The sequence below is a fragment of the Astyanax mexicanus genome, chromosome 22 (genome assembly GCF_023375975.1).
Source record: "Astyanax mexicanus isolate ESR-SI-001 chromosome 22, AstMex3_surface, whole genome shotgun sequence".
Taxonomy (NCBI): Eukaryota; Metazoa; Chordata; class Actinopteri; order Characiformes; family Acestrorhamphidae; genus Astyanax; species Astyanax mexicanus.
The window spans coordinates 10684050-10711143 of record NC_064429.1 but is presented as its reverse complement, the minus strand read 5'-3'; the positions used below and the strand labels follow the sequence as shown (position 1 = coordinate 10711143).

Here is a 27094-nt window from a genome sequence, read left to right as displayed (position 1 = left end):
TCTAGTCTGTGCTAATACTGCCACCTTGTGGTGAGTTTCTATGGTTGATTTTATTTTGGTGATTTTTTTCTTCACACAAGTCCCAGCAAATCTTGTTGTTTTAAATGTTTTATCTGTTATTTTAGTATGAAATGATATACATGTCTCTCTCTCTCTGGTCAGATCTGGTGTATCAGGCTCAGTCTCCAGACGAGGGCGCTCTGGTGACGGCGGCGCGGAACTTCGGCTTTGTATTTCGCTCTCGGACTCCAGAGAGTCTCACAATCGTGGAGATGGGCGTCCAGCGAACCTTCGACCTGCTGGCCATCCTCGACTTCAACAACGTACGCAAGAGGATGTCTGTTATCGGTACGAATCAGTTTCATTCCCACGGATTTATTAAAGCTACGTTTACACCATTGGTCAAAGTGGACCAAATCTGATTTTTTTCTCACTAAATTCAATGTTGTTGAGGCTGTTAACATTTATTAACATTTAATTTAAAAGTGTTAAACAAACCAAAATATTCTGTAAAGCATTTAGGAATCTCTTGCTCTTTCTTTCATGGGGGGTCCTGATGAGAGCCAGTTCCATCATCATAATGTCAAGGAGTGTAATAATTTTCACAAGAGACACAAGACAAGACAATAGTGCAATAATGATTAAAGAGAGAATGACAGTAGCATTCTAAACAAAAATAAATTCGTATAAACATCAGTGCATTTATAGAGGTATAAAAAAATTAAGGCTGGTAAAGTGACTGAGTGCATACAGAGTGAAAACAAAAAAAACTAAACTAAACAGATCAAATACTGCAATACTAAACTCTGGTCTAAACTTTCAGGTGTGAAAATACATATAAACTACTACAGTATCGCTAGACTCTGTAAAAAAAAGAGTACATTACAGGAGAAAACTTTGTGAAAACAGTGCTTTAAAAGTGCTTTAAAACAATATACCACAGTTAGTTCCTAACCTGCAATGTGATTGCTTGAGAGGTGTTCTATGAGTACCGTTATCAGCCGGTAATGCACTGTAACCGAAGCTCTTCATGTATACAGGTAACCTAGCAACGATACAGCACTTACAAGCCAAACAGCACAGCTACAACTAGAGCAGCAATGGAACTATTTTAACTGATGGAGTTTTTTATAACCAAACAGATCCTATTTTATTCTCCTCTTTAACTCTTTAAAATCTTTCAATAAACAGTGATAATGAAACTGTGGTATAATTAAGAAATAATAAACTTGAGGTTCCTGCTATAACAGGTTATAGCACTCCCTCTCATGTATTATTGCTAAATTAACGCATTAATGTTTCCAGATTCATCTTGCATTAATTGTGCATTAAAGCATTAATGTTAACAGCACTTTATCCCAGTTTTTAAAAAGTTTAATTTTCAGTGTATTAATCCTCTGTTTTCTGTGTTTCTCTCAGTGCGTTCTCCTGAAGGAAGATTATCACTGTACTGTAAAGGAGCCGACACCATCATCTACCAGAGACTCCATCACTCCTGCAGCAAACTGATGGAGGAAACCACAGAGCACCTGAACGTGAGTCTCCACCAGGGGGCGCTGTTTACTGCAGCTTTACTGGACACTTTAATAGAAACACCTACTATGCTATAACTCATGCTTCCACACATTGTGACCATTTTATCAAAAACACTGACTATTATAACTCGTTTTTTTCACTCACTCTCTGGCCACTTTATTGGAAACACTTACTACTATAACTTATAACCACTCACTGTGGCCACTTTATTGGAAACGCCTACTATAGTGTTGTTCGTGCTTCCACTTACTTTGGACACTTTATTAGAAACACCTATTATTATAACTCATGCTTCCACTAACTGTGGCCACTTTATTGGAAACACCTACCTTTTTTAGATGCACTTAATGCATCAAGTGGAGCTACATTAGAGGTGTTTCTGATAAAGTGGCCAGTGAGTGCAGCATTACGTAATATGTTTATGTTGACATATCATACATAATTTATGTGTTAATGCTTTGTTCTAAATGTGTGTGTGTGTGTGTGTGTGTGTGTGTGTGATGTGTGTGTGTGTGTGTGTGTGTGTGCAGGAGTTTGCTGGGGAAGGATTAAGGACTCTGGTTTTAGCCTATAAGGATCTGGATGAGGCGTATTTCTCAGAATGGCAGCAGCGCCACCTAGAGGCCAACACTGCCCTGGAGGAACGAGAGGAAAAACTCAACCTGCTGTACGAGGAGATAGAGAGAGACCTGCTGGTACACACACACACACACTCACACACACACTCTCACACACACACACACAGTTGTAAGCAGATAATCCCTTTATAATAAATGATGTCTCTTAGCAATAAGTTAATATTTAGTGTGTAACTCCAGCTCACATAAAAAAAAAGATTCAGCTAATCATAAATACTGTAAAAGAAAGAGGAATTTCTAATTCTCCTGGATGCCCCCTGCTGACACACCTTCCTCTGCTGCGCGCTTTAAATAGCAATCCGCCAAATTCAGAGCTCTGATTGGTTTATTTTTCACATTACGCCCAAAGTTAATTAAGAGAATTAGTACATGACTTTTGCATTTCAAGCTACAAAAGCTTTACTTTTCCCGTCGTTACGATAGCAAAGACACACTAAAACGCCATGAATCAAGCTGCTGGAAACAGAGCTCAGGAGATGTTTTACTGAACACAGTGAGGTAAAATCACCACTCTTTGTATAAATATTATTAGTTATTCTGTTTTTTAAACATATATTGGCTGTATCTTCATTTTAAAGCACTTTAAGCTGTTGGTAAAGATGAATATTGTTCAGTCAGTCATGTCTTCATGAATGTTTTAGCTGATTGGAGCTACAGCTATCGAGGATAAGCTGCAGGACGGCGTGTCCCAGACCATCGAGCAGCTGGCCAAAGCCGACATCAAGATCTGGGTGCTGACAGGAGATAAGCAAGGTGTGTTATTCTCACACGCAATTTACATACTGCTAAAATAATAAAAAAAACTAAACATCATCCTTTTTCCTACACTGTAAATGAATAGAGAAGTGATCTATCAGATTATGAAGGGACACATAATGAATCATGTAGTAACTTAAAAATGTTAAACAAATCAAAATGCATTTATGACACAAGGACATTAGAGGCAATGAGGACATTTTTTTTTTCAGAATGACTGACCTTCTTCAAGGGCAAGAAATTCAAGTAATTAACTCTTGATGAGTTCAGCACAGCTGTTAACTGAAAGCCTGAATTCCAGGAGACTCTAAATCATAAAAGTGACTGAGAAAATGCAGCAGAGATGTTCAAAACTGATCATCTAAACAAGAAGAGATACTTTGAAGAATCTAAAATGAAAAAAAAAAACATATTCTGTTTTCTTTAACACTTTGTTGGATTGCTAATTTAATTTAATTTCATTTAAATTCACGTTTTTCTTTATAGTTTGGATGAGTTTAGTATTAATCTACAATACAGAACATTTTAAAATATTGAAAAAAAAACAAACACTGAATTTAAGGTGTGTCCAAACTTTTGACTGGTACTGTATACAAACAAACTGATATGTCAGAAGTCATGGGACAGGAACTAGCATGGTGTGCCGTGACTTTTGCCATGTCCTACGGACCATGAGCACACTGGCCAGTGTCCAACCTTACTCAAAAGATAGCACCTTATAACATATAGAAGTGTGGGTGTCCCCAAGCCATCTATATTTCTATCCCATGACTTTTGCTCAAAATGCCACATTATATTATAAATAATATATTTTTAATATTCTATTAAATGCAGAGACGGCAGAGAACATCGGGTACGCCTGTAATCTGCTGAGGGAGGAGATGAGTGATGTTTTTATTGTTGCTGCTCACTCACCTGAGACCGTCCGACAGGAGCTCAGGTAACACACCTGAGAACAGACAGACAGACAGACACAGAGAGACAGACTGACTGACTGACGAACACAGAGAGACAGACAGACAGACAGACATAGACAGACATAGAAAGAAAGCAAGACAGACAAACAGACTGACTGACTGACAGAAAGACAGGAGAGATGTAGACAGACAGATAGACAAACTGACAGACTGACAAACAGAAAAAAAGAGAGACAGAATGACAGACAGACACAGACTAACTAGTTGTCTGACTGACAAACAGACAGACAGACTGACTGAATAAATAAATAAGTGACTGACATAGACAGACAGTCAGTCAGATAGACAGGTCATGTGTTACAGGTGTGTGTAAGAAATGTTACCTGTATATAATGGACTCTGATTGGACTGGTTGTATATCTGCTGCTTCTCCTCAGAGACGCTCGGGCTAAGATGCGTCTGGGTTCAGGAGAGGATGCCTTCTTCATCCCAGAGAGCATTCTGGGTAATGACCCGAAGGTGGTGCAGGATGAGAGTGTGAACGGGGATTACGGACTCGTCATCAGCGGACACAGCCTGGTACGACACGCGTTTCTAATAAAGTGGCCAGCATCGTTTAAATAGCAACAGTAACACAGGTGCACCACTGACTGATTAAAACCCTGACAACAGTCAACAGTCAGACGCTCACATGCAGCAGCAGATAAGATAATTAATACATGCGTTTTGGGTGTTTTTGCGCAGGCGTTTGCTCTGGAGGGCAGTATGGAGCTGGAGCTGCTGAGGACGGCGTGTATGTGTAAGACGGTGATCTGCTGCAGGGTGACTCCGCTGCAGAAAGCTCAGGTGGTGGAGTTAGTGAAGAGGTATAAGAAAGCCGTGACTCTCGCTATCGGAGACGGAGCCAACGACGTCAGCATGATCAAAGGTCAGTAAACCGCCTATCCAGATACATCTCTCCTTTATCCAGAGTGAATCTACCTATAGTGCACTATAGGACTATGTGGGCGTGGCCTAAGCTTTTGTTCTTAACGGCTTTATTTTCTCTCCATACGTTACTTTTACTTCTTTAAAACTACTTTAAGTAGTCTTGAAACCAGTACTCTTACACTTTTGTTATTTTAAACACTAGTATCTAATATAAGTTTACCTGCAGAGTAATGAATGATGAATGGAGCTGCTTTATTTAAGGGGTTTTAATAAAGAGAAACACAAGAGAATAAAGAACAGATGAAATCTCTCTCTCTCTCTGCAGCGGCTCATATCGGCGTGGGGATCAGCGGGCAGGAGGGGATGCAGGCTGTGTTATCCAGCGACTTCTCCTTCGCTCAGTTCCGCTTCCTGCAGCGCCTCCTGCTGGTGCACGGCCGCTGGTCCTACCTGCGCATGTGCAAGTTCCTGCGCTACTTCTTCTACAAGAACTTCACCTTCACCTTCGTGCACTTCTGGTACGCCTTCTTCTGCGGCTTCTCCGCACAGGTGAGCAAACGGCTAAACGTGTTCACAAGACTGCACAGATTAGCATGATGCTAACTTTACAGCATCATATCTAAATAGTCTTAATGATCAAACGTTTATTTCTCTTTTAAAGAATGAAATCATTATTATTATTATTTTTATTAATATTATTATGCTATGACTACTAACACTATTTCATTGGTATTAAATTGTCATAATATAAAAGTTCTATTATATACTGTATGGAATAAATATTAATAAAACAGTGTCACTAAATCATTGATAGTTTTTTATGATCTTTAGTATGTTTTAAGTTTCTTTATTTTTATTTATTTTTTTATTTTTAGCTAACTTTTTATTTTTTAATGTTGGTTTGTTTTAGCTGTTTTTTTTACATTTCTTTTTAGTTTCTTTCTTTTATTATTTTTAGGTATTGCTTTTTTATATTTTACTCTTTTATGTGTTTAGTTTTTATTTATTCATCCGTAGTTGAATTTCTGATAGTTCTAATACCTTTTTTACCTATGATTTTATGATTCATACTCTTAAAATTATTATTTTTACCTTATTTGTTTTATATCTTAATAATTTTACAATTATTATTATTTTATTCTACATTTTTTTGTTGTTGTTGCTGTCAATCCCTTCCCTATGTAAATGCTCGGCTGCACTGTAAATGGAGGGGGCCACCCTTAATGTACTCCGAGTTTAAATAAAGGTTGATTGATTGATTGATTTATAATATTTCTTCTAATTTATTCTAAATAAAGACCAGGGCTGGTTTTAGAGGGGGGTTGAGGGCGGGATATTTTTTAATTATCTCTTTAAAAGTCCTCCTCACACCATATATAAACCTATCATACACTGATCCAGAACCATTCATATCCACCAGCCTGATCAGTTTAGTGAGGCTGTTTTTAGCAGAAATGCATTAACACGTTTGTCTCTAATGTAATTGATTGTATTTGTTGTGTATGTGTTGTGTATGTGTTGTGTGTGTGTGTGTGTGTAGACGGTGTATGATGAAGGCTTCATAGCTCTGTATAATCTGGTGTATACGTCTCTGCCGGTGTTGGGGATGGCCCTGTTTGACCAGGTACTCTCCTCCCTTCATCCCTCCATTCATCCACTGCACTAAACCAAAATGCTGCAAAAAGCACAAATAGGACAGTTTTTAACCCTTGTGTGGTGTTCGGGTCTGTGGGACCCGTTTTCATTTTTCATCAAATGATACTAAAAAATATATTTTTTCTAACTCAAACTCATTGGCATTGGCTCATTTTCAGTGAAAAACATATATCAAAACACATTTTCAATAAACACACACTGTACACCCCCCCACATACACACATTTATATTACATACAATATGTTTGGCCAAGGGCTAATAAACATTGCTTCATTTGTAAATTTGAAACTAAACAAATGTTCTACTCATATCTTGAGTTTAATTTATTTTCTTTTACATTTTATTAAAAAACTAATAAAAAAATTAGCAGCACTTTTTAAAAGAAATGTAACATAAGAAAGGTAAAGGGCAAATATTAACCATGTAAGCTGTTTGTTTATATTGCTTGCAATTTAGGTGAAGCGAGCATGTGTAAAGCATTTTAATGTAGAATTGCTTAATTTTGCTGAATTAAATACAAATAACAAAGTAAACGAGTAACAAAAGGGTTAAATGAAAAAACGAGTTAACAAAGCTCTTAGTGTTACGAAGCTTTCGGGAAACCCACCTCTGAACTGTGTGTGTGTGTGTGTGTGTGTAGGATGTTAATGACGGCTGGAGTTTGCAGTATCCTCAGCTGTATGTTCCGGGTCAGCTGAGTCGGTACTTCAGTAAGACGGCGTTTATGAAGTGTGCGCTGCACAGCTGCTACAGCTCACTAGTGCTGTTCTTCATCCCCTACTTCACCGTCTACGACTCCATGCGCAGCGACGGGAAACAGCTGGCTGACTACCAATCATTCGCCGTGCTCACCCAGACCTGCCTCACCGTTGCCGTCTGTGTTCAGGTGTGTAGATTTACCTGTATTCAATCATCCTGTAGTGTATTACAGTCTGTCAGAATGAGTGTGTGCAGTTTGTGGATCATATGAACATTATGGAGCATTATAGAGCACCCCCTACGCTTCCTGTAGTGTATTACAGTTTGTCACAATGAGCATGTGCAGTTTGTGGATCATATGAACATTATTGAGCATTATAAAGCGCCCCCTACGCTTCCTGTAGTGTATTACAGTCTGTCAGAATGAGCGTGTTGTGGATAATATGAAGATTATAAAGCGTTATATAGCATTATATAGCGTCTCTAAAGGAATATTATATTAATGTGTAACTTTTTGTTCTCCTCTCTGCAGTTGAGTCTGGATCTGTCGTACTGGACGGCGGTTAATCACCTGTTTGTTTGGGGGAGTTTAGGGATGTATTTTATCGTGACGTTCACTATGCAGAGTGACGGACTGTATCAGCTCCACCCTAAATCCTTCCAGTTTGTAGGTGAGTATCACCTGCTCAGACCATCGGCTGTGTCCCAAATAAAACAGTATCTAATATACTCTCATTACACACTGTTCAGCAAGGTGTGTGGCCTCACGTGTCAGACTCATAGGCTCCGCCCACCAGGACAGAGCATCTTAAATTCTTTACTGTGTGAGCATGAACAGTTATTGTGTGTGTGTGTGTGTGTGTGTGTGTGTGTGTGTGTGTTACAGGTACAGGTCGTAACTCTATGGATCAGTTCAGTGTGTGGTTGACTGTTCTCCTGACGGCTGTTCTCTGTGTTCTGCCTGTTTTGGTTCATCGATTTATTTTCATTCAGCTCAACCCCACCATCAACGACACGGTACACACTCACACACACACACATACACACAAACACACATACACACACACACACTTCCTGCTGCTACACCAGTTATACACTAACCTTTATTAATATTTAATATTATTGTGGTATTATTAACTGCAGTGATTAGCATGGTGGTGGTGTATGAGGTGTTAGTGTGGGTTCAAGTGGATCAGATACAGCAGTACTGCTGTGGCATCCTGTGGACAGTGTCCTGTAGACAGTGTCCTGTGGGCAATAACGTTTAGTAAGCGCCCTGTGGGCAGTGTCTTTTAGACAATACTCTGTGGGTGGTGTTCTGGATAATGTCCTCTGGGTAGTATCCTGTGGGCAGTATCCTGTAGACATTGTCCTGTGGGCAGTGTCCTATAGACAGCATCCTGTAGACCGTGTCCTGTGGGCAGCATCCTGTAGACACTGTCCTGTCGGCAGCTCGCTGTAGACAGTGTCATGTGGACAGTGTCCTGTAGATAGCGTTTGTGGGCAGTGTCCTGTGTTCAGCGTCCTGTGGATGACATCCCATAGACAGTGTCCTATGGACAGTGGTCTTTAGACAGTACACTGTGGGTGGTGTCTTGTAGGCAGCGTCCTGTAGACAGTGTCCTGTGGGCAGTGTCCTGTAATCACTGATGAATAATAATAGTACAGTAATAATAACAGTATTATTATATAACAGGAAAATGGGTGTAGAAAAAAGGAGGTGGTTATGATGGGATGTTTGGATGGACAGACTGTAACTCTGCCACCTTGTTATTGGTGTTGCTATGGTTACAGGTGAGGTTTAAGGTGCGCAGGAAGAAGGACCAACGTCCCGCCCCTCAGCGCCGCGCCAAGATTCGGCGCTCCAGCACCCGGCGCTCCGGCTACGCCTTCTCCCACGCCCAGGGCTACGGCGACCTCGTCACCTCCAAACGGTTTCTACGGCGACCGGCCATTACCCGGGCAACAGCATTCAACCCAACGGGGCGGTCCCCCGCCTTCAAACCCACGGGGCGGTCGGCGGGGTACAGCCCGTCCAATAAAGCCCAGAACAGCAAGCAGGAGGCGGAACCCACAGAACTGCAGCGATACCGCGCTGTCCACGACTCTACCCTGTAAACCCCCGAGACCAGGACTGCAGAACCAGGACCTTTACTGTCCTAAGGAGAATAAAGAGGGAGGGGTGCTGGGGATGGTGCTGGGAGGGATGCTGGAGCTTGGACCCCTTTAATTGCTTTAGTTTTAAGACTAATTTGGCCTAAACTATTCCAAAATTCAATTTTAACACATTTCTATTCAATTCTATTATTTTGGTACGATTCAGAATCATTATTTTTGTATATTTCATTAAATCACACAATTTTAAGATTAATACACTTCACTAAATTTATTATAATCCATTTTCCAAACATTCCAAATTTAATGTAATTGTAAACTGTGTGTAAGAGAAGTGTGAAGAAGAAAACCTTATATGTAACCCCTTAAAAATGTTTCATTCCATCTAAAACCTACTTGCTAAAATTTCAGCAGCATTCATAAGGCTACACAACATCTACATAAGCCTTTTAAGACAGATGACATAAATATATCAACATATCAATACAGCTCAGGGCTTATACCACTGTCCCAGCTAACAGAAAATGTTGGAATACACTGTTATAAATGTTTATGTCAGGTGTCATAGCCTTGTCATAGCCTTATGAATGCTTCCTTCCAGTGTCACCACATACGTTGATTAGCTCGACCCTAAAACGCAGTACTTCTTGAAAATCTTAAATAAAAAAAGCTCACAGTATTAAGATAACATATAATCGACCCGTTAATAAACTATAATTGCTGTTATGTATCACTCCCGACCACCAGGGGGCACTCCAGCCCCCTCAGCACCCCCCGCCCCCCGCCACCTGGTCTACATAGTGATGAACGCTGCACTACGGGAACAGGATCATACACACACTAAACGAAGAACCCACACGTTTCCTACAAGTACAAAAACCACAAAGAACTTTGTCTAGATGTTCCTGACGTTGTTATCGTTAACTTTACTGGAGTTTTTCACATCAACATGAAGCTGAGGGGAAATTTCAGTTCCAGCGGTTGAAAGGAGAAGATTCCACAGATTCCAAGACTGAAAAATGAATTTCAGAATGACAAGAAAGTGCCTTAATCTCTTCTTCTTTATGAAAAAGACTTATTTTTTATTTTGTATTTTGTACTGTCCTGCCTGATCTGTCTGTTCCTGATAAGAAATGTCAGTAGTTGTTTAGATCATTCTGCCATCTGATATTTTAAATTTATTTATAATTTTTATCCCATTTTCTCCCCAATTTATAAGGCAAATTACCCATCCCACTCATAAGAACCCCCCCATTACTAGTGCTCTCTCGGGGCTCCGGCAGCTGATGGCAAGCTGCATGAACAGGATTCGAACCATCGATCAAACATGAAAAAGTTTGTGCATCTATTGTCATGTCCTCTGCAGAGACACACGCTCTTCAGTTTAAAGCATAATTATTGTTTGTTTCCTTAATGTAACATGTTGCAAAAAATGATTTAATATGTTGTGTGCACAAGTACAGACACACTATGTCATTTATATGCAAAAGCGAGTATTTATTAACAACTAAAACAAACAAACTATAAAAACGTAAACAAGAAAACAAAGATTATTCTTAAACTGAAAAAACAAAGAAACAGCAACCTGACTGACATTAAACGCACAAGAACCGACACTAAGGGACACTGAAACAAAGGGACAAGTGCATGTATATATATATATATATACACGGAGGTAACAGGAAACACCTGGGGGAAGGTAAGGAGGGGGCGGAGCTACAGAAAATATAGAAACACAGAGATAGACCAGGAAAGACATGGAACTGGACGAGAACCTGACACATTAAATATGGTAAATTCAGTACAGTAAATAAATATAAATCATTGTCCAAAGGGTTGAGAAACTTTTACCCACACATATATACATATATATATATATATATGTATACTTGCGAATGTTTTGTGCAGCATTATTAATGCTGGCCTAAAGGAAAGTGTCACCAAAAGTGCACTGTGTTTTTAGTCAAACTACCACATATCACTTTTAATCGTGGATTCTGTGTGTGTGTGTGTGTGTGTGAGAGAGAGAGAGTGTGTGTGTGAACTTGTTTTAGGGCTCAAACCTCATTTTGTTCATGACGATCCTCTTATTTATACTGAGTTGTGATGCTGTATTAGCATTAGTCTGTAAGGTGGGGTCATCCCTGCAGCTAAATGTAATTATCATCATAATAATAATAATATCATCTCATATGATCGTATGAGTTATGCATGCTGACATCATACTACTCCGACTGTATCAGCACTCTCAGTATATCACTGTCCAGTTCCTGTAATCCTCTTCAGTATAACACATTCCTCTCTGAACAGACAGACCATAATATTACCTACAGTATCATTTATAAAAAAGTGAGAACCAAAGATTTTGTGGGGAAATAGAATTTCCAAGTTTTTACTTGTTAATTAAAGTGTTTTTGATGCATACTTTTGTATAAATAATAATAAAAAAAACTTTTCTACTGTTCATGAACTGTGTTTTTTTTGCATGAAAATTTATAAAACATAATACAGTCAGGAAGATAATAAATACTGCACCTAACATCTGGGGTTACACACATTTACTACCATTTACTCACTACTAACAACACGATACCAATAACCTCCTCCACCTAATAAATAGAAATAAAGCTACAACACTTATATCACCTGCCTAATGTTATTCACTCATAAGCCTGAGATAGGGCACTATTTTAATTATCTATAGGCAAGTCGTCAAAAAAAAGTTGTGTACAGTGCAGATTGATTTAGGGCGTGTCAGTGTGTCTTTACTATCATAACGACGGGAAAAGTACACCTTGTGTGGCTTGTAATACACAAAAAGCATGAACTACGTCTCTTAATTAATCATGGGTGTGTTTAATTTTGGGCGTAACATGAAATAGCTGCACCAAGAGATGTGTGGGTATGAGAGAGAATCACGTAGTGCATGTGTGAAAGCAAACCCAAAAAATCGCATTCCGATTTGATTTGACCGTTCACATTCATGTTGCATGTCCGTGGATCGGATACGTATCTGATTTAGGACCACATATAAAAGGCTATGTTCTCAATGTGACTCTGATGTGATCTGATTTTTCCAAGGCTGTGTGAACGTGCCAAATCCGATTTTTTTTTTTAATGTTGGTGAAGAAGGAGATGTTTATACACGTATCAATTTGAGCATTTCAGGGACCGATTCGTTCACATTACACACAGATACAGATCACTTACATTTACAGTGAATGTGAACCGACAAGATAGACAAATCTGATCTGAGCAAAAAATTGGATTTGAGCAATGTGGCTTGTAATGTGAACGTATCCAATGTGACTCAAATCTGATTTGGTACATTCACACAGCCATGAAAAACACATTGAGCAAAAAATCCGATTTGATTCACTTCAGCCTGGTAATGTGAACAGAGCCTCACTGTTACTGTTACTGTAACAGAGGCGGTGCTTGGACCCCTGTAATCGCAGTCCGCTCTCTCCCCGCCCCCCAAGCGGGTGGGTGTGCGCTGCGCATGCGCTCTCCGTCCTCCTGATGACGGTGTGAGTAACACGCCCTAGGCGGCGCTGTTTCAGCCAGAAAAACAAGCAGAGAAATCACGGAGGTCCACCAACACCTCCATCACCTCCATCCCTACCGCCATCCACCACCCCATCCTACCCGCTCTCAGCGCGCCCTGACCCGGCCTTGCCCGCGGAACCGAGCGGCGGCGCGTCCGGAGCTCAGCGGACCCGGAGCGGAGCAGCGCGGTGAGTCAGGTCCTGTAGCCGGGCAGGTCGCCTCAGTCTGGGCGTAGCGGGGCACAAAGCGCCGCGCATCACTGCGGAGCGACCCGGTGCGCGTGTGTGTGTTGGCATACGTACACTTAATTCTCAGCGTGGTGGGGGTTATTTATATATGATTTATATAAATATGATTTAATTGGTGTTTAAATGTATCTAAATGCTGATTTTATGTTTTTATAGCTGATATTTTAATCACGTCATCCAGAGTCAGAGCCGCTGCGCTCTATAGCGTTTTATAACCGCCGGGCCGCGTCTCATTTCAGCTTCTCTTCCCTCACATCCCGCACTAGATTATCACTATTTATCACGAGTTAAACCGGGGAGACAGCAGTGGTGAACAGTTCACTAGTGTTGTTATTAATTAGCTGGGATTTGATCTCTGTAAATAGCTGTGTTAGCTAACGCGACAAGCCTGTGGCCCCGTCTCAATTGGCTGAGCAATGCCTAGTTAGTGCACTATGTAGGTTGCGAGGCCCACTATAACGGGCTCCATACCGTTATAGTGTGTAGTGTTGATTTGGAACGCGCTCCGTGTTATGCTATAGTATGGGGTTTGTTGGTGTTGTGGGTTTGTGAGGCCAGCGTGTTTTCCCTTTAAACTTCAGTTTCTGAATCAGTTTCTCTGATTTTGCTATTTATAGGTTTAAGTTTGAGTAAAATGAACATTGTTGGTTTATTCTATAAACTACAGACAACATTTCTCCCAAATTTCAAATAAAAATATTGACATTTAGAGCATTTATTTACAGAAAAGATGCAGAACTTTCAGACCTCAAATAATGCAAATAAAACAAGTTCATATGTATAAAGAGTTTTAAGAGTTCATAAATCAATTTTTGGTGGAATAATCCTGGTTTTTAATCACAGTTTTCATGCATCTTGGCATCATGTTCTCCTCCACCAGTCTTACACACTGCTTTTGGATAACTTCATGCTGCTTTACTCCTGGTGCAAAAAGTAGTTCAGTTTGGTGGTTTGATGGCTTGTGATCATCCATCTTCCTCTTGATTATATTCCAGAGGATTTTAGTCTGGTAAAATGAAAGAAACTCATAATTTTTTAAGTGGTCCCTTATTTGTTTTCCAGGGCTATATATATATATATATATATATATATATATATATATATATATATATATATATATATATATATATATTGTGTGTGTGTGTGTGTGTGTGTGTGTGTGAGGCTGCAGCACAGCATCGTCCGCTGTTTGCGCAGCAGCAGTTGGTGAATGAGCGCAGGATACGAAACGGTTCAGCTCCTCTCCACAGCAAGGGCGGTTAGAGGCCTTAGATATTAATGAACCTGATATAAACCAATAATATAAAAATACAGTTTATAAAGGTATAAAACATTTTCTATATATGTACTACTGATAATATCAGATCTACAGATCTGATCACCACACAACCTTACTGTAATTCTGACTAATCACATGTTCCCATTGAATTAAATTGAATTTTTATCTCTCTTATCTATATTTACATATTTACAAATGGAAATCTAGTTACAGATGTCTGTAATTACTTTATTACTACAATAAATTATAATTTACAAATATCTTTATTATTCAGTTACAGATATCTATAATGACTTTATTATGTGTAGGAATTTAGTAGAACATAATTGCAGACATTATCACTTTAATTCTAACTAGTATAAATGCTAATTCATTTGAGTTGTAGTTAGGGGAGTGCCATGTCGTATCATACTCAATAATAATACCTAAAATTCTGACACAAAAAAAATATATATATATCATATTATTGCAATATTATTGAAAGCTAGAATATTTACCATATTCACTTTTAAATGGTTGTTTGTAGTTTTTGTGCGTGCACAAAATATGCTACACTTTAGTGTTGTGGTAGATTAATTTTGTTCCTGCATTACTTTATTTTTGTTGTTTTTATATCTTACACAAAATCAGGTTCTTGGTAAGTTACTGTTTACGAAACATTTACAACAAATGTTTCAGTTTTTTCCTGTCATGTATGATACTTCAATATATTATAATCCTAATTATATTTCATTATATTCAAGTAATAAGCTAATAAACCTTTAATGTTTATTTTGTTGCAGTAGTATATTCTTCAGATGCAGAAATACTTGGAAATACAGAAATGTGATATTATTGAAGGGCTCATATCGCACATCATTTTAAACCTCAGGTTTGGATTAGTTATACCAGATATTTTTATCTAAAAACTACAGTTCTTACTATGAAGGAACACAAAAGGAATTATGTAGTAACTTAAAAGTGTTAAACAAACCAGAATACTCTGTGAAGAAGCGTTTAGGTGCTCTTACTAAACTGTGATCCTGTACAACAGAGGAAACTCTCACTCTTCCTTTCTTGGGGTGGTCCTGATGAGTGCCAGTTTCATCATGCATTTTTTTTTTTAGAAATAAGCAAGAGTGAAATTCAATGTATATCATTGATCACATGTGACTAGTTCGAAAGTATTTATAGATCAGTAAATCTGATATTATTACTAATAATCTTTCCTAGCTGATATATGAACTACAAGTTTGTACTGGTATAAACTGAATTACAGAAATTCAGGTTTACTGGTGAAGACAGAATGTCACTGGTGTCATTTTAGATTAAATCACCTTGCTGTACACGAGGACAGGTCAGCACTTTACACTCTCACTACACATTAGAGAGATTAAAGGATAGATAGGAAGAGGGGGTGGAGTAACTGAAAACGTGCCAATAAATGCAACAGTGAGAAGAGTGGATGCATTCACCTGCCTGGACTGAGTTTACGTTGCAGCAGATACAGTGCGAGAATAGTCCAGTGAATGCAGTGTAAAACTGTAGCCTAAATGCAGTAGCTGCAATTAATGCACTGCAACAGTTAGCTCAATGCACCATCACTGCTCATGTGCAGTGGATGCAATAAATGCAGCGTAACCGTCATCTAATAGCACATGCAATAGATGCAATGAATGCAGCGCATTGTTTTATACAAGGAGGATGCATATAAATGGTTGCAGTTCAGTGCAATTAATGCGCTGCAACCCTATACATGCAGTAGCTGAAATCGATGCACTGCAACTCTATACATACAGTAGCTGCAGTTAAATTGCTGTAATCCTAAACATGTAATAGTTTATTTAATAAACTGCAATCCTATAAAAACAGTAGCTGCAGTTAATGCATTGCAACACTATACATGCAAATGTAATGCAATTAATGCATTAGTATGTTGGAAATAATTCAGTGCAACCCTATACATGCAGTAAATGCATTATGCACTGTGTATATATAGTAATTTCTGTAGATATATAAGTAAATATGGCAGTCGTAACAGTTCGTGATTAAAATGCTGGGATTATATATTAGATACAGTTGCAGTTTAAATGCAGTCCTATATAAAGAATATAAACACAGTATTTTATTTGCAGCAGTAATCTGCAATATGTGCAATATTGTATTGTACGCACTAATATCGCACAAAATTCTGACACGATAAAAAACTCCATATTGTGATATTGCGATGTTATTGCAAAACAAAAACAAGAATATTTACTTTAAATGAAAATGTTTAATGTTTGTTTTTAGTTTTTATGCATGCACAAAAAGTGGTACACTTTAGGGTTTGTGGTAGTTTTTTTTTGCTGCATTACTTAACTTTTGTTGTATTGTTTATTTTATACAAAATAAGAGTCTTGGAAAGTTTAAAAACTTTAATGTTTATTTTGTTGCTGTAGTATATACTTGATTTTTTTTTTTTTGTCATATTGTTAACACAAAAATACCCTGAAATGTTGTGATATTATCGTCCAGCCCTAGTAATCTGTGTATATGGCTGATGCAGGTCTGTGTCTGTGCTGTAATATCCACACCCTGAGATCCAGCTCAGCTGTTCAGAAACATTACATCACTGTGTTTCACTTTATCTGCTGAACATCTCCACCCAGTCCATATTCACCATCATGTATTCCCCACCGCTCTGCTCACTGGGCGGCTCCACAATCAGCTCAGATCCTTCCTGTCCAGAACTTTCTACCAGAGGAAACATGAAGGAGCTGTAATTTATAGTTTGAGCTGCTCTGTATCAGAGTGGACTCTGTCTGAGAGCCGAGTCTGTACTATAAGTCTGTGAAAACTCTTATAAATAAATGACTTATGTATAAATTACACTTACATACACGTATACAGCTCAGAAAAAAATAAGAGAGCACTTAAAAATATTTTTTTTCTTTGATTTTAACAAATTAAAAACCTCTGGAATATAATCAAGAGGAAGATGGATGATCACAAGCCATCAAACCACCAAACTGAACTGCTTGAATTTTTTCACCAGGAGTAAAGCAGCATAAAGTTATCCAAAAGCAGTGTGTAAGACTGGTGGAGGAGAACATGATGCCAAGATGCATGAAAAAAACTGTGATTAAAAACCACCAGGGTAATTCCACCAAATATTGATTTCTGAACTCTTAAAACTTTATGAATATGAACTTGTTTTCTTTGCTTTATTATTTGAGGTCTGAAAGCTCTGCATCTTTTTTGTTATTTCAGTCATTTCTCATTTAAACAAATAAACCTAAAATACTCAAAATGTAAGTATTCAAAAGAGCTATTTCTCAAAAGCTATATTGCACAAGATTTAGACACATATTTAATATACATTTTCAATATGTTATTATTAAAGCCATTAGAGGCATTACAGTATTTAAACAGCTGTTAATCAGTTTATCACAATTCCCTTGTTTCTCTAGTTAACAAATACATTCAGTTCAGTTTGCATTAATTTTAATCTATTGAGCTACAGTATTCATGTACTTAAAGGGGCTAAAGTTACTCATACTGCAAGGAGCAGCAGCAGAAACTCCAGAAGCTCCACAAGTTTACAGAAGCCAAACTTTACACCACTGAACACAATGTGACTGTTCTTCATTGTAAGGGTGTAAGGAAGTTTTGATTATTCAAAGTTCTGCAGTATTTGCACTATTTTGTTTTGCAAAAATACAGTATCGGTATTTAATGATTAGCTTAGATGTGTAAAGATTGGTGTCAGAAGTGGTTCATTTTGTGTTGTGATTAAACCCTGACCACTAGATGGCAGTTTTGTGCTCGTCGTTGGATCCCACTCTTCTGATTGGCTAAAAAAGTAAAGTTTTCTTTTGTCCAGATTTTATCTAAATATATTTCATTGTAACGCAAAGGTTTTGCAAATACACAGTTCTACTTCATCGTGTGTGAGAACGTGAGGCTGAGGCTGTACTGTTTAAGTCTTTGGCGCGTCAGGAACGCGCACCGCGTGTCTCAGCGCGTGAGAAGCTCATTAGCTCCAGTCTAAACAGCTCAGTCCAATCAGAGCGTCTGAGATAACTCTCTAACTGTCCCCTGATTATCTCCTGATAAACGCAGCACAACTCACTGCTTTAAACAGCAGCTCGGCGAGATGTTTTTGTTCTTTTTGTTTCTTAAGTATATAAACAATGAAATACACACCCTATATAAATGCTTTCTTTACTGTTCTAAGCGTAATAAACTACTGTGCTCTTTTATTTCACAATTAATCACTTGTTTATTGTGGCATCTAGAGTGAAAGTATCATTGTTTAATCGGACAGGAACTAAGATTATTGTGTATCTTCACTAAAGTATTTCCCTTTTCGGTGACTTTTTACTGAGCAACCACTGCTTCAGTAACATTATAGTATACATTGTATTTTAGTGTATAATATTCAGTTTCTCTGATTTTGCTATTTATAGGTTTATGTTTGAGTAAAATGAACATTGTTGTTTTATTCTATAAACTACAGACAACATTTCTCCCAAATTCCAAATAAAAATATTCTCATTTAGAGCATTTATTTACAGAAAATGAGAAATGGCTGAAATAACAAAAAAAGATGCAGAGCTTTCAGACCTCGAATAATGCAAAGAAAACAAGTTCATATTCATAAAGTTTTAAGTGTTCAGAAATAATCAATATTTGGTGGAATAACCCTGGTTGGTTTTAAATCACAGTTTTTTCATGCATCTTGGCATCATGTTCTCCTCCACCAGTCTTACACACTGCTTTTGGATAACTTTATGCTGCTTTACTCCTGGTGCAAAAATTCAAGCAGTTCAGTTTGGTTTGATGGTGTATAGAGTATATATTGTATTAGCGTATAGAGAGTATTAGAATATATAGTATATTAGTGTATGTTATACATTAGAGTGTAGTGTAGTTCAGGCGTTAGTAGGGTAAGATGTGTAGTGTATCGTAGCCGTTAGCTGTGAGGCTAATTACAGTGTGTCTGTGCAGCACAGTCTCATATATAAACACTGTACTGGGATTGCTGGTGGGAGCTCTACGCTGATACAGCGTGTGTGTGTGTTTAAGACAGAGAGTCGGGGTGTGTATGTTTGTAGGGGTGTGAGATAAACAGAGACATCTAGCTGTGTGTGTGTGAGGTTGTGAGTGTGTGTGTATGTGTGTGTAACGTGCAGCTGCTGCAGTAGCTGAACGCCCTGAGCGCTCTGTCTGGAATCAGTCTTACATAACAGTGTGTGTGTGTGTGTGTGTGTGTGTGTGTGTGTGTGGAGAGGAATGTGTTTGGGAAGCAACCGGAATACAGATCAGCCTCTCTCTTACACCAGATTCTGTTAAAGAGCTGATTTCTAGGTATAAAGAACGGAATTCTGGGTATTAATTAATAAAGAGTTTGTTTTGATAAGTAAATAAGAATTTACATAAATGGATTTATTGTAGTAGTTGAGTATTTCACAGTAAATACAGAGAAAAGGCTGCAATAATATCATAAATAACAGAAAACTCAAACAGCATTACCAACATGCTGAAACACAGACTGTGCTCAGGTACAGAGAGGTACAGTGAGGCAGAGTGAGGTAGAGTGAGGTAGAGGAAATGTAGAGGTATAGTGAGGAAGAGCGAGGTTGAGTATGACAGAGTGAGATAGGGTAAGGCAGTGAGGTAGAGCAAGATAGAGTGAGGCAAATTGAGGTAGAGTGAGGCAGAGGCAGCTAGAGGGAAGGTAGAGGGAGGTATAGTGAGGTAAAGTAAGACAGATCGAGGCAGAGTCAGGTAGAGGGTGGTGGAGTGATGTAGAGTGAGGCAAAGTGAGGTAGAGGGTGGTGGAGTAATGTAGAGCGAGGCAGAGTGAGGTAGAGGGTGGTGGAGTGATGTAGAGTGAGGCAAAGGTGGGGTAGAGGGTGGTGGAGTAATGTAGAGTGAGGCAGAGTGAGGTAGAGGGTGGTGGAGTAATGTAGAGCGAGGCAGAGTAAGGTAAATCAAGACAGATCGAGGCAGAGCAAGGTAGAGTGAGGCGGAGTGAGATACAGGGCAGTAGAATGAGGTAGACTGATACAGTGTGAGGCGAAGTGAGATAACGGATGGTAGAGTAAGGTAGAATGAGGTAGAGTGAGGTACAGGGTGCTAGAGTGAGGTAAAGTGAAGTAAAGTGAGGTGGAGTGAGGCAGAGGCATGAAACAGATTGAGACAGAGTGAGTTACATTGAGGTAAAGAGAGGTGGAGCGAGGCAAATTGAGTTAGAGCAAGGTAGAGTGAGGTAGAGTGAGGTAAAGGGTGGTAAAATAAGGTAGAGTGAGGCAGAGTGAGGGAAAGGGTGGTAAAATAAGGTAGAGTGAGGCAGAGTGAGGGAAAGGGTGGTAAAATAAGGTAGAGTGAGGCAGACATAGACAATGCGAGGCAGAGTGAGGTAATATGAGGTAAAGTGAGGTAGAGTGAGGCAGAGTGAGGTAGAGTAAAGTGAGTTAGGGTGAGGAAAAGTGAGGTAGAGTGAGGCAGAGTGAGGTAGAAGGTGGAAATGTAAGGCAGAGTGGGGTAGAGTAAAGTGAGATAGGGTGAGGAAAAGTGAGGTAGAGTAAGGTAGAGTAAAGTGAGGCAGAGTGAGGTTAACTACTTCTTATTCTGGCACAGTAAATGAGCAGCTGTTCCACTACTTTTATCCATATACTATATTTACATTTATATCAGCTGTATCTATAATATACGACTCTAAATTTACTGAAATATTATATATTAATAGAGATCAGAGAGAGGAAACAGTATATATTTAGAGTCAGAGCCCGGTATAGACAGCCTAGTAACAAGCAGCTGATTGGACGCAGACAGGTATGACATCATATATCTTATTTTATCCTTTGTTTTTTTTTAACCGTGTTTAACACTGTCCCTCTGTTTCAGTATCTAATGTTTTTTCTGCTAAATTTGAACCAGATTGATCAATAAAACTCTATAAACTGATAGAGTCTTTAAACTTCAGGATGTGGAGTTTTCTCCACAGGGCTCAGTGCAGTGAGACAGGAAGTGGGTGAGACGGTTCTGGAGGGGATGAATAGTTCTCTGTGTTCCTGCTGTAGTTCTGTCCTTATGAGGGGCGAGAGAGGATCACTACACTGCTCTCTCACTGACTCATCTCTATTTATATTTATCACAGTCACTGTCCTGTGAGGGGGAATCACAACTATAACATCCTGACATGAATATCACTATTATTACTCTACACTATTTATACACTACACTATTATAACTCTAGCTCACACATCACTTTAAATGATTCTTTCTGTTTACAAGTAAATAAAAATACTGAAAATCATGATCAAATTTTACTCATATATTTGAAGAATATTGAGAAATTATTATGCTTTTAGCTTACTGTATTTTCTGCACTATAAGGTGCACTTAAAATCTGTAAAGCCACTATATACAGGATTCAGTGAAGTTTCTCCAGACCTAAGGCTGAAGCAGCATTAGCATTAGCCGCTAACTGCGCTAAGCACTAGCTCTTTTGTTGTACAGAGGTGAGTATTATCAGCCTGTAGCCTGCTGCTCTCCCTGGCTATTACTGCAGAAGCAGCATTAGCTGCTAACTATGCTAAGTGCTATCTCTTTCGATGTTCAGAGGTGAGTATATCAGACTGTAGCCTGCACATTTACTGTGTTAAAACAAGCTACGTGGGACAAACCGCTAGCTAATATCGCCCTGACTTACTGAAACACTTATAGTTCCTCAGTGTAGTGCTGTCGGGTGACATTTATCATAGGTAGCACTAGCAGTTAGCCGCTAATGCTAATGGTAATCCTAATGCTGCTGCACCTAGCCTTAGTGGAAACCTGTAAATCTGTAAATCTAAACTCACTGTAAATAAACAAAAGTGCTTTACTCACCCAAGTAAAGAGTTTTCAGGAGAGAAATCTGTGTAGATTAATATTTTTCTTGTACAGGACTAGCATAGTAACATTAGCTGATGTAACCTGAGTGTTTAAAAAAAAGTGGCAAAATGAATTAAAATATTGTAGGTTTATTAATAATTATTGTGTCACATGAGCACAGTGTGGATTGTACAGCTGTAATACAGTATATATAGATTGGTACAGTGTTTTATAAGATTTGTTTAGGAGAAGGACAGTAAGTGTGAATGCAGGGAAAGCTTTATTAGATTCAGTGTGAACAGAGTGAGTGTGATCTGGATCGTGAGCAGGGCGGTTCTGGTTCAGAAGAAGTTGATTTTTTTGTACCACTGGGCTCGGGCGACGACGTCGCTGGAGTAATCTCCTCCCTCGGTGTTCTGATCCACTTCCTGAGAGGAGACGTCTCCGGGTCCGCAGTTATACGCTGCGATTCCTCCTGAGAGAGAGAGCACAGTCTGCTGTTATATCTGCAGCTAGAGATGCGCAGTATGCTGTTATATCTGCAGCTAGAGATGCGCAGTATGCTGTTATATCTGCAGCTATAGATGCACAGTCTGCTGTTATATCTGCAGCTATAGATGCACAGTCTGCTGTTATATCTGCAGCTATAGATGCACAGTCTGCTGTTATATCTGCATCTATAGATGCGCAGTCTGCTGTTATATCTGCAGCTATAGATGCACAGTCTGCTGTTATATCTGCATCTATAGATGTGCAGTCTGCTGTTATATCTGCAGCTATAGATGCATAGTCTGCTGATATATCTGCATCTATAGATGCACAGTCTGCTGTTATATCTGCAGCTATAGATGCACAGTCTGCTGTTATATCTGCAGCTATAGATGCACAGTCTGTTGTTATATCTGCAGCTAGAGATGCACAGTCTGCTGTTATATCTGCAGCTATAGATACACAGTCTGCTGTTATATCTGCAGCTATAGATGCACAGTCTGCTGTTATATCTGCAGCTAGAGATGCACAGTCTGCTGTTATACCTGCAGCTATAGATGCACAGTCTGCTGTTATATCTGCAGCTATAGATGCACAGTCTGCTGTTACATCTGCAGCTAGAGATGCACAGTCTGCTGTTATATCTGCAGCTAGAGATGCACAGTCTGCTGTTATATCTGCAGCTATAGATGCACAGTCTGCTGTTATATCTGCAGCTAGAGATGCAGTGTGCTGTTATATCTGCAGCTAGAGATGCGCAGTCTGCTGTTATATCTGCAGCTAGATATGCACAGTCTGCTGTTATATCTGCAGCTAGAGATGCACAGTCTGCTGTTATATCTGCATCTATAGATGCGCAGTCTGCTGTTATATCTGCATCTATAGATGCACAGTCTGCTGTTATATCTGCAGCTATAGATGCACAGTCTGCTGTTATATCTGCAGCTATAGATGCGCAGTCTGCTGTTATATCTGCATCTATAGATGCGCAGTCTGCTGTTATATCTGCATCTATAGATGTGCAGTCTGCTGTTATATCTGCAGCTATAGATGCACAGTCTGCTATTATATCTGCATCTATAGATGCACAGTCTGCTGTTATATCTGCAGCTATAGATGCACAGTCTGCTGTTATATCTGCATCTATAGATGCGCAGTCTGCTGTTATATCTGCAGCTATAGATGCGCAGTCTGCTGTTATATCTGCATCTATAGATGCGCAGTCTGCTGTTATATCTGCAGCTATAGATGCACAGTCTGCTGTTATATCTGCAGCTAGAGATGCACAGTCTGCTGTTATATCTGCAGCTATAGATGTGCAGGCTGCTGTTATATCTGCAGCTATAGATGCACAGTCTGCTGTTATATCTGCATCTATAGATCCACAGTCTGCTGTTATATCTGCAGCTATAGATGCACAGTCTGCTGTTATATCTGCAGCTATAGATGCACAGTCTGCTGTTATATCTGCAGCTAGAGATGCTCAGTCTGCTGTTATATCTGCAGCTATAGATGCACAGTCTGCTGTTATATCTGCAGCTATAGATGCACAGTCTGCTGTTATATCTGCAGCGATAGATGCACAGTCTGCTCTTATATTTGCAGCTATAGATGCACAGTCTGCTGTTATATCGTCAGCTATAGATGCACAGTCTGCTGTTATATCTGCAGCTATAGATGCACAGTCTGCTGTTATACCTGCAGCTATAGATGCACAGTCTGCTGTTATATCTGCAGCTATAGATGCACAGTCTGCTGTTATACCTGCAGCTATAGATGCACAGTCTGCTGTTATATCTGCAGCTAGAGATGCACAGTCTGCTGTTATATCTGCAGCTAGAGATGCACAGTCTGCTGTTATATCTGCAGCTATAGATGCACAGTCTGCTGCTATATAAATATATATAGTGATAAATTGTGTCAGTGTAGTGTGGAATCAGGTAGAGTAATGATATAAAATCAGACCTTTATATCGGAGTTCAGGGCTCCAGGAGCTGTTCATGCTCTGGATGAAGCTCTTGAGGAGACCAACGGCCTGAACCATGTGCTCCTCACTGTCCTTCCCTCCTCGAGGATGGTTATCCCTGTGCACCTGGAGCAGCAGGATGTTATTTAGATCTTTGCTAGGTGGTTGCGAGGTGTTCCATGTGGTTGTTAGGGTGTTGCTGTGTGGATGCTTGGCTCATAATTAAAGACTTATTTAAGTAAAATACTTTGAATAGAAATACAGCTTATTCTGTGAATGTTTGTCTAGTGTGAATAGGTGAAAATATGTGAAAAGACTGAATAATTTATATCGAACAATCGCTAATTTATATTACGTAATATTTTGCTTTGCTGATTTGTCTCCTGGGATGATAGAAATGTTTACTGCTCAACAAAAACGAGGTGTAAATGAGGTGTGTTCAGGTACATTTCTGGAGTATTTCTGGAGTATTTTGACAATGGAGGCTGAATACAACCCAGTCAAACGTCAACAGTCAGACGTTCATCGCTATCTTTTCAACACAGAGTGCAGCAGTGCACAATCCCAACTTTTACATCAACAATAAACAGAATAGTAAATAAAATAACATTGCTGTTCCCGTAAATGAGCTGCTGGAGCTCCTTCACAGCGTCAACCAGCAGCTCAGTTTCCTCTGCTGAGAAGAGTTTGTTGGACACGTCCAGGTAGCTGCACCGTTACAATAGCAATCCACCAAAGTCAGAGCTCACCTGATCTACTCTTAAAGAGAATGATGAGCAAGAGACACTGAGAGACAATGATTAATTAAGAGAATTAGTACATGACTTTTGCTTTGCATTTTGAGCTGCATGAAGGTGTACTTTTCCTGTCGTTACGATAGCAAAGACACACTGAGTCTATAGATCGATAGCATACATAACATAGTAAATTAGAATAAATAAGCTGTAAACCGACCTGCATGATCCCGAACGCCTTGTGTTCGCTGTTCCACCCGTCTGCCTGGAGGAAGTGTCCGGCTCTGGTTTCTCGGGAGATGATGGCGGCGATGATGGCCGGGTCGATTCCCGTATCTCGTCCGACGCTGAGGATTGAGTTCTTGTAACTCTTCATCCGCTCTACGTCTTCCTGCGCCAACGCGCAGGACGCCTCCACGCCTGCCAGAGACGAGCATTTGTTTTAATTTAAATCTATATATGACATAAATTTTACTTTAAATCTATATATGATATGACTATAGGTTTAAATAGGATCTCCGGTGGATTTGGTGTTTTATAGAGACTCTAAGACTAGGTCAGTGCCTGAACTGCACTTCAGGTGCAGGTTCAGCATTATTACACATGTCGTAAAGTAACATATGACATTACAAAGACTGTAATTAGTGTAAAAATGTCCTTATTTTAAATCTAACTGTTTCTAACTGTTGCCCATGTCACTGCCTCGCAGTACTGTTAGCCAATCAGAGGCGATATGTTTAACATGTTTTGCATGTATGAATATTCATATCGTTTCCTCTCCCCCTCCACTCCTCCACTGGACTAAAGCAGTGTTACACCGGATCACTGGAGCACTTTTTTTTCACAAAAAAACAGATCACATGGCATTCATTCATACTAGAGACACAACTAAACATTTATAAATTAATGAAAAAAGAATGGAATGAGATTTTTAAAACTTTAAAGATAGAAGGCTGGTCTTTAATGAGTGATTATAACAGCTCCATGAGCACCAGGTGAACTGACACTCTGTATATTGAATGTTATGAGTTTTGTAATTGTAGCTCCTGTAATTCCTCATTTGTTACCTGTTAAGGAACTGTTCCAGAGCTGTTTGGACGTGCCCGATCCGGCTCCGGTGGTGGGAATTTTGTCGAGGTCGATGTTGAGATTCAGAGCTAAACGGGTTTAAAATAAACATAATTAACCTGAAATAAACTCAGATAAACTCAGTCAGAGAGACACAGAGAGATCAGAATCAGAGTCAGGAGGAACTTACCCATGATGCAGTGCAGCCGGAGATAAGTGTGTGTGTGTGTTCCCGTTAGATTAGCAGTGTGTTTATTATATAGGGAGGGTAGGGGGGCTGAACCGCTCCGGATTGGTGGGTTCAGGGTTGGACCACTGAATTACTGAGCTGTTTCCTGCACTTCCTGCGTTTACTGGAAACTGAAGCTGCAGCAAATACGGCTCAGCTATAGTGAATCACCAGCTGGAGACCCAGATATTATTTTTAGTACTGGGACACACAGCAGCACAAACCCAACTTTTACATAAATAATAAACAATAATAACAATAATCTGTTTTGTCTTAGTTTTGCAATTTACTACATAGCTTTATAATTTAAAAATGTGATTTTAAAGTCACTGTTGTTGTAAAGTATCACATTTTGTTTTTTGTTTTTAACCTAATGTATGAAACTTAAATTTTATAACTATTAACTTTTGTTGCAAGATGGAGAAATGAGGAAATTGATAGAA

General features: G+C 39.2%; 3 protein-coding genes across 8 annotated transcripts in view; 2 read left to right on the top strand and 1 right to left on the bottom strand.

Moving 5' to 3' along the window:
- The window catches only part of atp8b5a (ATPase phospholipid transporting 8B5a), a 39451-nt gene extending 27740 nt beyond the window's left edge, over positions 1-11711 (top strand). For all 4 annotated transcript variants that reach the window (XM_049470255.1, XM_049470254.1, XM_049470256.1 and 1 more), the window contains 13 exons: positions 163-348; positions 1420-1535; positions 2067-2231; positions 2816-2927; positions 3765-3870; positions 4285-4426; positions 4592-4775; positions 5103-5326; positions 6318-6401; positions 7074-7319; positions 7665-7803; positions 8019-8149; positions 8927-11711. In XM_049470255.1, the coding sequence (XP_049326212.1) occupies positions 163-348; positions 1420-1535; positions 2067-2231; positions 2816-2927; positions 3765-3870; positions 4285-4426; positions 4592-4775; positions 5103-5326; positions 6318-6401; positions 7074-7319; positions 7665-7803; positions 8019-8149; positions 8927-9250 (2159 nt within the window). In that variant the 3' untranslated portion in view covers positions 9251-11711. The remainder of the gene's footprint in view (positions 1-162; positions 349-1419; positions 1536-2066; positions 2232-2815; positions 2928-3764; positions 3871-4284; positions 4427-4591; positions 4776-5102; positions 5327-6317; positions 6402-7073; positions 7320-7664; positions 7804-8018; positions 8150-8926) is intronic.
- Positions 11712-12785: 1074 nt separating this feature from the next.
- rusc2 (RUN and SH3 domain containing 2) overlaps positions 12786-27094 on the top strand; it is a 43746-nt gene continuing 29437 nt past the window's right edge. For all 3 annotated transcript variants that reach the window (XM_049470250.1, XM_049470251.1, XM_022662539.2), the window contains exon 1: positions 12786-12984. The gene's annotated coding sequence lies outside the window, so the exon portion shown is untranslated. The remainder of the gene's footprint in view (positions 12985-27094) is intronic.
- LOC111188762 (lysozyme g) lies at positions 22299-26717 on the bottom strand. The gene is made up of 5 exons (XM_049470274.1): positions 26613-26717; positions 26422-26511; positions 25575-25774; positions 24620-24746; positions 22299-22640 (listed from the first exon to the last, which is right to left on the bottom strand). Exons 1-5 carry the CDS (start codon positions 26614-26616, stop codon positions 22507-22509), a joined length of 555 nt encoding a protein of 184 aa, XP_049326231.1. The 5' UTR covers positions 26617-26717; the 3' UTR covers positions 22299-22506.